The 11,712-nt window shown below is 40.7% G+C and overlaps 1 protein-coding gene across 1 annotated transcript in view; it reads left to right on the top strand.

Moving 5' to 3' along the window:
• Positions 1 to 2,354: 2,354 nt before the first annotated feature.
• The window catches only part of LOC128698824 (NK1 transcription factor-related protein 1-like), a 79,714-nt gene continuing 70,356 nt past the window's right edge, over positions 2,355 to 11,712 (top strand). Inside the window, exon 1 of the mRNA XM_053791242.2 lies at positions 2,355 to 3,945. Coding sequence (XP_053647217.2) covers positions 2,928 to 3,945 — 1,018 coding nt within the window. The 5' untranslated portion in view covers positions 2,355 to 2,927. The remainder of the gene's footprint in view (positions 3,946 to 11,712) is intronic.

Raw genomic sequence — 11,712 nt, 5'->3', positions numbered from 1 at the left:
TCTGTTGATGTTTTTTTTGTTTTATATAGTTCCTTGATAATGTGAGTAGTAACGAAAGCGCTTGGAATGTTTTGCATATATATATATATATGTATATATATATATATATATATATATATATATATATATATATATATATATATATATATATATATATATATATATATATATATATATATATATATATATATATATATATATATATATATATATATATACACACACACATACATAGACACTGTGTGTGTGTGCTCACCTATATGTGGTTGTAGGGGTCGATTCACAGCTCCTGGCCCTGCCTATTTGCTAGTCGCTACTAGGTCACTTTCCCTGCTCTAAGAGCCTTATCGTACCTCATCTTGCAACTATGTATGGATCCTGCCTCCACCGCTTCATTCTCCAGATTCCACTTCCTGACAACTCTAAGGCTAAAGAAATACGTCCTAATATCCCTATGACTCATCTGTGTTTTCAAGTTCCAGTTATGTCCCCTTGTTTCTGTGTCCCCTTGTTTCTGTGTCCCATCTCTGAAACATTCTGGCTACGTCCTCTTTGTTAATTCCTCTCAGTGTTTTATACGTCATTATCATGCTCCTCCTATCCTTCCTATCCTCTAGTGTCATCAGGTTGAGTTCCCTTAACCTCTCCTTATAAGACATACCCCTTAGCTCCGGAACTAGTCTTGTTGCAAACTTTTGGACATTATCTAAATTTTTGACGTGTTTGACCAGGTGTGAGTTCCACTTGGTGCTTCATACTCCAATATGGGCCTGACGTACACGATGCACAATGTCGTGAATGAATCCTTGCTTAGATGTCGAAATGCTGTTTTCAGGTTTGTCAGGCGCCCATATGATACAGTGCTTATTTGGTTGATGTGCGTCTCAGGAAACGTACTTGGTATAATGCTCACCCCAAGATCCTTTTCCCTAAGTGAGGTTCGCAACTTTTGATTCCCTATCCTGTACTCCGTCTGCTGTCTCCTTTGTCCTTCCCAAAGCTTCATGACTTTACACTTGCTGGGGTTAAAATCCAGGAGCTATTTGTCGGACCAGTCTTGAAGCCTGTCCAGATCCCCTTGTAATCTTACCTGATCCTTGTCCACTTGTATTCTCCTCATTAGTTCCACATAGTCAAACAACGAGGCCACCTCTGAATCTATTCCTTCCATCATATTATTCATATATATAAGAAACAGCACCGGACCTAGGACTGACTCTTATGGGACCCCACTCGACACATGCATCCACTCTGACACCTCATCATGTACCAACATTCGTTGTTTCTTTCCTGTCATGTATTCCCTGATCCATTGCAGTGTTTTCCCCTACTATTCCCGCCTGCTCCTCTAGTTTTTTGAACCAGTCTCTTGTATGGTACTGTGTCGAAAGCCTTCTTACAATCCAAAAAGCTGAAATCTTCCCATCCCTCTATCTCTCTCTCCTGTCTTACTTCTGTTACGTTGTCCTGGAACTCAAGTAGATTTGTGACATTGGATTTTCCATTCCCAAAGTCGTGCTGATTGTCATGTATGAGCCCAACCCTTTCTAGGTGCTTCACCACTCTTCTGATAATCTTCGCCATAACTTTACATAATATACATGTCAGTGAGACTGGTCTGTAGTTTAATGCTACGTGTCTGTCTCCTTTCTTAAAAATTGGGACTTCATTTGCCGTCTTCCACAACTCAGGCAGTTGTCCTGTTTCAATAGATTTACCTAAGATTGTTGCTAGCGGCACACACAGTTCCTCTGCTCCCTCTCTCAGGACCAATGGAGAGATGTTATCTGGGCCCACTGCCTTCGAGGTATGTACTTCACGAAGCAGTTTCCTTACCTCCTCCTTAGTAATGTGCAGTGAATCCAGTTCTTGCTGGTGCACCCTACTGCCTCTGTTTGCTGGAAGTATTTTTGTCTCCAGTGTGTGTGTGTGTGTGTGTGTGTGTGTGTGTGTGTGTGTGTGTGTGTGTGTGTGTGTGTGTGTGTGTGTGTGTGTGTATGTATGTATGTGCACGTGTGTGTGTGTGTGTGTGTATGTATGTGCACGTGTGTGTATGTTTGTGTGTATGTGTCCAAGAAATTAAAAACCAATATTAAATCATACAAATGATTTAAAACACGCGTTTTAAACAACACGCGCGGTAATGCTTTTACGATCTGGAAACAGCACCATAATCAAAATAATATAGAGAATAAACGTACATCTCAATTAGATTACCCGCGAAGCAAGGTGGGAGGAGCCCATCAGTGAGCTCCGCCCACTGGAAGGTTGGCCTCTACCTGACTCCGCCCCCTCCTCATATACTTGGCCCCGCCCACCTCAAGATAAATCTGTCTGAAGATTGTGTACAGACTTGTCCGTGGCTTGTTGAGGTTGTGGCTGTGTGCTGGTGCTAGCTGATGGCTGAAACCACACTAGTTTTGTTAGTTACAAGTGCTAAACAAATGTGCTAGTATGTGACTGTGTGTACCGGAAGTGCTATACAGTGAGAGATATCGTAATTTCTGTGCAAGTACAATAGAGACGTAGTGGTGGAATGACGTGATTTTTATGGTTTTACCCGGCGTAGGTCTGGTCAAGACCACTCAGACCGGCCAGGTCTTGAAGACCCCGCCCGTGGCAACACCAGGACTTCAATCTTATTAATCCCGCTACTTAGAACACTTAACCAGGAATTACTGAAGAGAGTAGATGAAGATCAGTGTAAGTAAGTAAAGAAATTTAAAGAGGAATATTATATAAATATTTATTAAACAAACTAAAAGTGGCGAGATGGTTTTACTTACTAGAAGACCTAAAACCTTATAAAACCAAACATTTACACACAAATAAAAGGTCTCATGTAAAACGGAATTAGATGACCTTAGAAGACTGAGTTGCTAGTTTTTTTTTTTTTTATTTTTGATACTTTTTATTTTTTTTTGAAAATGTCAGCGGAAGGACGCTCGACATTTACCGACGTATCGCACGAGTGTCCGCCTTCCCCACCGCCGCCCACTCAGGATAACAGAGAGAGCGTGGGCGTAAGTATGGGCGTGAGTGGTAGCAATAACTCAGGCAGTAGCAGCAGCAGTAGCAGTAGCAGCAGCCGCCCACACTTCTCAATTAGCTCTATCCTGGGGCTAGACACTAGCCAGAGACTACAAGAAAAACACAGTCCACCCCACACACACTATCCATCGCACCTAAACAACCCTTACTCTAAGAGGGGTTCCTCCACCCCAAACTACATTCCAAGTAGGCCTTCAACGCCCAATTATACCCAAGGTAGGCCCTCCTCCCCCACCTACACACATGGCAGGCCTACCACGCCCACTTATACTCATGGGAGACGTTCCTCACCCACCTATACACATGGTAGGCCAAGCACGCCTACGTACACACACGGCAGGCCTACTACGCCTACTTATACACAGAGTAGGTCAACCACGCCCACCTACACACACGGCAGGTCAGTCTCACCTACGAACATACGTACCAGATCACCACAACGGCCGAGCACGCCCACGTACTCCATGTATATGGGTGATGGGAGCGACGATGCACCCACACACCCCTCCACTGGTCACCTCCAACACAACGATGCCTTCCACCCTACTGATGACGCCCTCATGGATGACGACGTGGACGAGGCGGGCTCAGGCGACGACGACAACGGCAGCGAACCCGACGGAGTCGTCGGGGAAGATGTCGGCGCCGATGAATCCCGCTCACTCGGGATAAACGTCCACCATCCGTCAGCATTCGTCCGCCCTACGCCGCTTCACCTCCGGCCAGATCCAGAGGGCGTAGAGGGCATGACCGGCCTAGGCGGGGCGGGCATGGGCGTGGGCGGTGGAGTGCTAGGTGGCCCCCTAGGGAACGCCATCAACCCTGCGGCACATCTGCCTCCCCTGTGGTATCCACCCTGGGTGGCAGCCTTCAAACCTATGTTTGGACTACAAGGTAAGGAGACCCACGGCCGCCATACTCTTGTTTACATGTCGGAAATGTTTCCCCCTCCCCCCCCTCCCCCCTTCCCTGTGTATTTCAACGTCTGAATAGTAAAGCAAATGTATTATTTAGCCCAGGAGGAAATATATTACAGCTGATAATATTCTTGTGGTATTCTTCAGCTAAAAACACCGTTCAGAGGTGTCGGAAGCAGTCTGGAGATGCCTCAAGGCGCTGGCATTTGGGAAAGCCAGGCATGCGAGTATTAAGACATTTACTGAGGATACGTTTCGCCCACCACATGCTTTTTTTCACACCTGTACAGAAGACTGAAGAAACTGGGCGAAACGTAACTTCAACGAATAGTAATAATGGTAGAATATCCGAGAAAATGTAAGGTAAATGGACACAGTCAACTAATGTGACATTTTTATTGTGGCAACGTTTCATTCTCTTGTCGATGTTAATCATTGGTTTTGATGCGGCTTCTAGGCCTCACAAGGCCTAGTACTTGTCCATAAACTATTGGACAGCCAGAAAATTCGTCCATCCACTTCCTACAAACTGTTTGTTAAATACAACTCATCAAACGTTTTTTTTTCTTTGAAACACGTGTTAAACACGTGTCAAACACCAGCATGAATTAAGGAGACAACACCCGCATGCGGCGATCACCGTGCTAAGACATCTGTACATCATCACACCTGTATGCCTATTCACTGGTAGATTAATGAAGAAAGTCACAACCCCGTGACTGCAACAATTCACTAAAAACGTCTTGACGACGTTTTGGTCGGCCCTGGACTTGACAGAGGTTCAGGTCGGACCGAAATGTAATCATAGGGTTTCTAATTGCCTTTTTTATGTGAAACATAGACTGATTGTTCCAAGTGGTGTTCTGCTGACAACAGTGAAGGCAAGACACAGCTGGTAGAACAATCTGTCAGCGAGACAACGTTTCGCTCAGTGTTGAGCTTCATCCAGTGGTGACTTGATCAAGAAGAACGTTGTTACTGTCTGTGGTGTGTGTAGGTGCCATTTTGTCAATTTTAATTTCAAAACGGTAGCCATTTTGTTAATTTTAATTTCAAAACGGTAGCCATTTTGTCAATTTTAATTTCAAAACGGTAGCCATTTTGTCAATTTTAATTTCAAAACGGTAGCTATTTTGTCAATTTTAATTTCAAAACGGTAGCCATTTTGTCAATTTTAATTTCAAAACGGTAGCCATTTTGTCAATTTTAATTTCAAAACGGTAGCCATTTTGTCAATTTTAATTTCAAAACGGTAGCCATTTTGTTAATTTTAATTTCAAAACGGTAATTTTGTTAATTTTAATTTCAAAACGGTATATGTTCCATTAAACATTCTTCATTTTTTAACCTTTAATGGCCGACTTATATTATTAAATGGACGAAGCCTTTTTTGGGTTTAAACTTTGTAGCTGCAAATTTCCCTGTTTTAAACACTGGTTTATTAACTAGAAATTATTGGTTTCTGTGGAATAGCTGAGGACAAAACTTCGGGTCAGCTTGAAGCTTCAGATTTGGTGTGGCTTCTCAAAGAAATTTTTGTCTTAATTTGATTAAATTGCGAACAATGAAATACCTGGAGGATGTTTCTGGTGACCAGAAGTCAGTGTTTGACTCTACTGGGTCATCCTAGCATAATTATTATTATTATTATTATTATTATTATTATTATTATTATTATTATTATTATTATTATTATTATTATTATTATTAGTATTGATATTATTATTATGATTATGATGATGATGCTGATTATTATTATTATTATTATTATTATTATTATTATCAAAACTAAGCGCTAAACCCATAAGGATCACACAGCGCTGTAATCCTAGCCTCGATACAGGGTGTGTCAAAAGAGATGGGACCCGATTTCAACGATAGTTGAATTTCAGATAGTGTCCATCATTTTGAAACACATTGTATACGTACTGTAATTGTTTTGTAACCGTGACCTCTGCGTGATCACGAGGATATTGTAACAAAATTTGTAGGTTATGTATCCAAAGTTTAACTGAAAGTTAGTGTAACTTAGACGCTGGTTAGGTTTAGTTAGAGGAAAAGTTTGGATTCATTTTGCCCTGTAATAGTCCCAGATTTAATTTTTTTTTTTTTACTGGAGAAATTGTGACATTTGAAATGCTGGTTTTCATAATCTAGTTCCTGAGTTCGTCATCCGATTGGATTCAAACTATCAACCCCGATAACCTGATAATGTAATTTGTGAGTGGCCTTAAAGTTAGTGGTAATGTATTATGGGGTATTGATCCATGTGAGATACCTAGAGAATGCCTCTTCAGCTTGGCTTTAAACTTCTTAAGCAGGTCGTTCTTGAAGGAAAGTTTGAATTTGTGTTGAGCTGTGAATGTCCTAATTTGTCAGTTTTCATTAAAGAAATTAGTATATTACTTTCCATGTGACAGCTTGTGCATGCCTCTCTCCTTTCACTTAAAATCTTAAACATTAATGTATAACTGCATTACAATCTTATGCCGCACCCTGCACTATTCCTTTCACATGCAATGAGGTGCATGGGAATGGGATTATACAATACAGGGATAAGTTTCTTGGACCGTTGAGAGACTGAAATACATCTAGGTGTATTTGTGGAGTCTGAACTTAATTTCAGGAATGGTCTATGTGGAGAGACATTGTACGGCGCTGATCATCATCGTATTCTTCCCTCTAGTTTATATAAAAATGAGCAGAGAGCACTTACACATGTCAATTGTTCTACAAACCTTTATCTAGTAATACCTGACCAGGGACTGAAATTTGAAGGCGATTAGAAAAGGCGTTCTGAAATTATAAGTGGAAAACTTAGATGGAATGAGAAAACTGTTGCTAACACATGGACGACTCTGGCATCGTGTAGTATTTAAGGGTTTACTCAACTCACGAAATTTTAAAATGCTACAAAAAAAAAAAAACGAGCTGTTAATATTTTTTCCTTTTATTTTCTGTATTGTATCAAGTTTAAAAGTATATACATTCCTGAAAGGAAAAAAATGATTTTTATGTTGTCTAGGAGAGTCCATTTTGATAAAAACTCTAGAAATGTCAGGTTCTAATTTTTTTTTTTTTGCATTAGCAAATTTCGATGCGTAAATCATAAAATCAAAATATATGCAACTGCCTCAGAAGAGGTAAATGTATATATTTTAATTCTGATAAAACGTGGATCAAAACTTCACACAATTAGAATATATAGCGAGGCCTGGTCACAGACCGGGCCGTGGGGGGAGGGGCGTTGACCCCCGGAACTCTCTTCAGGTATCTTTTTGGAAAGTTTGAAGCTCCGCCATCGAGAGTTTTGGAAATTATCCGATCCGTTCCAGGATGCTGGGAATTGGTTCAGTAACTCTGGGTTTAGGTCACCTGTACCTGCCAGTTGCTCCTAGAACCTACACAAATAACCCGCACAAAGAGAGAAGCTATGACAACGTTTCGTTCCGACATGGACCATTTACAAAGTTACACTGTGACTCTGTAAATGGTCCAAGTCGGACCGAAAGGTCGTCGCACCTTTTGTCTGTGTGTGAGTTATATGTGTATTGTTAAATTAGACACATGTGCAACTCTTGGGTATCTTTATTGAGGAAACGTTTCGCCACACAGTGGCTTCATCAGTCCATACAAAGGATAAACTTGAAGAAACAGGAGGAGAATGAGGTAATCAATCCCTCAGCCTTGAGTCGATGTGGTCAGTCCATCAATCTTGAATAGAATACGGCATAGGAGCAGAGAAGCAGCTTATAAACCGTATGGCAGGAGAGGTGCAGCAGTGGTAGGTGGTGTCACATTTGTTCAATGTGGAAGTAGGTCGTGCCCAAGGGTTAGGCAAGCGAAGAATTCCCAAATATTAAGATCCCAAGAAGTTGCAGTGTCTGACAGGATTGTAGATGAATGGTTCAAAGAACCGACATGTTGTTAAATTAGACACATGTGCAACTCATGTCGGTTCTTTGAACCATTTATCTACTTAGTAGATGAATGGTGTTTTCAGATGTCTAGAACATCAGTGGGATGGATGGAGTTGCATACTTGAAGCTAGTTTAGGAATTCTTGGCTTCATACCAGCTTATGTCTACCTCGGCTGATGCTCACAGATAAACTGACAGTGTGAAATAGAGGCAGCCTCAGGAAGTGAGTGACGCGTACTGGACAGGTCGATCTGGGCTACTAAGTGACTTTTGTCCTGAAGCATACTTGTCAAAATACTTTTGGGTTTCCACACACTTAGCTATATATTTCTTCTTTTCTAATACTGTATATTAGTTTTTGATGTTTATTGTTATTTGGTTTAACTTTATTACTTACTTATAATAGGGTTACTTTACAACTTTATATACTAAGACAAAGTTAACAATAATCCTCATACCGGGTACCGCATTGTTTTCTTGATTTTCAGAATTCATAACTTTTTTTCTGTCACCCCTCCATTAACCCCCAAAAATGGTTAAATTACCCCTAGGGGGTAATTTACCCCCAGTTTGGCAACCATTCATCTACTATATGAGTATTGTTCCAGTCACGGTATTGTGCCTTTTTATTCTTTAAGGTGACACGTGATCGATTTTTTTTATTTCGTACAAAATATTAAAATTGCATTGATTTCCCTTTCGATTAATGTAATGTTAACGAAGACGTGATAAATACAAGTCTTAGGGAGGTGTTGGAATAGGCGTGATCTGAGGCGTGATTGAAGCGTGATTAAAACGTAACTGAGGCGTGCTTGAAGTGTGACTGAAGCGTGATTGAGGCGTGATCTGAGGTGTGATTGAAGCGTGACTGAAGAGTAATTGAGGCGTGATCTGAGGTGTGATTGAAGCGTGACTGAAGAGTAATTGAGGCGTGATTGAAATTGTCAGAAAATGCTAGAAACCGAATCGTCGACATATGCAATAAAATAACATTTTAGCACATTTTACTATATTTTTAAATATTTCACAATTTATTTTTTTTTAAATCACATGAAAAAAATCTATTATTTTCCAGTCAGTATGCTAAACATCTTTGGTAATTCTTGTACAATTCATAAGGGACAGTATCAGCTCCATTTTCTAAGAGCCAAAATCGATTTACCATTAAGGAATGTTAACACAGCGGTGAACATCATGATAACTTAGGTGAGTTAAGGGGCAAGTCAGTTCCCAAGTCTTCATGATAACTTAGGTGAGTTAAGGGGCAAGTCAGTTCCCAAGTCTTCATGATAACTTAGGTGAGTTAAGGGGCAAGTCAGTTCCCAAGTCTTCATGATAACTTAGGTGAGTTAAGGGGCAAGTCAGTTCCCAAGTCTTCATGATAACTTAGGTGAGTTAAGGGACAAGTCAGTTCACATGTCTTCATGATAACTTAGGTGAGTTAAGGGACAAGTCAGTTCCCATGTCTTCATGATAACTTAGGTGAGTTAAGGACAAGTCAGTTCCCATGTCTTCATGATAACTTAGGTGAGTTAAGAGACAAGTCAGTTCCCAAGTCTTCATGATAACTTAGGTGAGTTAAGGGGCAAGTCAGTTCCCAAGTCTTCATGATAACTTAGGTGAGTTAAGGGACAAGTCAGTTCCCATGTCTTCATGATAACTTAGGTGATTTAAGGGAAAAGTCAGTTCCCAAGTCTTCATGACAACTTACGTGAGTTATGCGGCAAGTCAGTTCCCAAGTCTTCATGATAACTTAGGTGAGTTAAGAGATAAGTCAGTTCCCAAGTCTTCATGATAACTTAGGTGAGTTAAGGGACAAGTCAGTTCCCAAGTCTTCATGATAACTTAGGTGAGTTAAGGGACAAGTCAGTTCCCAAGTCTTCATGATAACTTAGGTGAGTTAAGGGGCAAGTCAGTTCCCAAGTCTTCATGATAACTTAGGTGAGTTAAGGGGCAAGTCAGTTCCCAAGTCTTCATGATAACTTAGGTGAGTTAAGGGGCAAGTCAGTTCCCAAGTCTTCATGATAACTTAGGTGAGTTAAGGGACAAGTCAGTTCCCAAGTCTTCATGATAACTTAGGTGAGTTAAGGGACAAGTCAGTTCCCAAGTCTTCATGATAACTTAGGTGAGTTAAGGGGAAAGTCAGTTCCCAAGTCTTCATGATAACTTAGGTGAGTTAAGGGACAAGTCAGTTCCCATGTCTTCATGATAACTTAGGTGAGTTAAGGGACAAGTCAGTTCCCAAGTCTTCATAACAACTTAGGTGAGTTAAGGGGCAAGTCAATTCCCATGTCTTCATGATAACTTAGGTGAGTTAAGGGGCAAGTCAGTTCCCAAGTCTTCATAACAACTTAGGTGAGTTAAGGGGCAAGTCAATTCCCATGTCTTCATGATAACTTAGGTGAGTTAAGGGACAAGTCAGTTCCCAAGTCTTCATGATAACTTAGGTGAGTTAAGGGACAAGTCAGTTCCCAAGTCTTCATGATAACTTAGGTGAGTTAAGGGACAAGTCAGTTCCCAAGTCTTCATGATAACTTAGGTGAGTTAAGGGACAAGTCAGTTCCCATGTCTTCATGATAACTTAGGTGAGTTAAGGGGCAAGTCAGTTCCCAAGTCTTCATGATAACTTAGGTGAGTTAAGGGACAAATCAGTTCCCAAGTCTTCATGATAACTTAGGTGAGTTAAGGGGCAAGTCAGTTCCCAAGTCTTCATGATAACTTAGATGAGTTAAGGGGCAAGTCAGTTCCCAAGTCTTCATGATAACTTAGGTGAGTTAAGAGACAAGTCAGTTCCCAAGTTTTCATGATAACTTAGGTGAGTTAAGAGACAAGTCAGTTCCTAAGTCTTCATGATAACTTAGGTGAGTTAAGGGACAAGTCAGTTCCCAAGTCTTCATGATAACTTAGGTGAGTTAAGGGACAAGTCAGTTCCCAAGTCTTCATGATAACTTAGGTGAGTTAAGGGACAAGTCAGTTCCCAAGTCTTCATGATAACTTAGGTGAGTTAAGGGGCAAGTCAGTTCCCAAGTTTTCATGATAACTTAGGTGAGTTAAGGGACAAGTCAGTTCCCAAGTCTTCATGATAACTTAGGTGAGTTAAGGGGCAAGTCAGTTCCCAAGTCTTCATGATAACTTAGGTGAGTTAAGGGGCAAGTCAGTTCCCAAGTCTTCATGATAACTTACGTGAGTTAAGGGGCAAGTCAGTTCCCAAGTCTTCATGATAACTTAGGTGAGTTAAGGGACAAGTCAGTTCCCAAGTCTTCATGATAACTTAGGTGAGTTAAGGGGCAAGTCAGTTCCCAAGTCTTCATGCTAACTTAGGTGAGTTAAGGGGCAAGTCAGTTCCCAAGTCTTCAAGATAACTTAGGTGAGTTTAGGGACAAGTCAGTTCCCAAGTCTTCATGATAACTTAGGTGAGTTAAAGGGCAAGTCAGTTCCCAAGTCTTCATGATAACTTAGGTGAGTTAAGGGACAAGTCAGTTCCCATGTCTTCATGATAACTTTGGTGAGTTAAGGGACAAGTCAGTTCCCAAGTCTTCATGATAACTTAGGTGAGTTAAGGGACAAGTCAGTTCCCAAGTCTTCTAATAATACATTATTTTTTCCACTATAATTTACCTTGTCTATAATTCTATAATTTCTGTCGCATTTACAGACAAAGCAAGTGCGACAGAGGTCTGAGCAAAGTTCAGACCTCTGCAACACAGCTGTCCTCAAAGATTTGTTAAATTATACCCTGAATTAAGGAAAGATCCTGGACTTCACCTTACGAAACGAAGCAAATGCGATAGTAATTATGGATAAGATAGATTATAGTGGAAAAA

This window comes from Cherax quadricarinatus, chromosome 59 (assembly GCF_038502225.1).
Source record: "Cherax quadricarinatus isolate ZL_2023a chromosome 59, ASM3850222v1, whole genome shotgun sequence".
NCBI classification, from domain to species: Eukaryota; Metazoa; Arthropoda; class Malacostraca; order Decapoda; family Parastacidae; genus Cherax; species Cherax quadricarinatus.
Note: the sequence above shows the minus strand (reverse complement) of the source record. Positions and strands in the feature narration are given on the sequence as shown.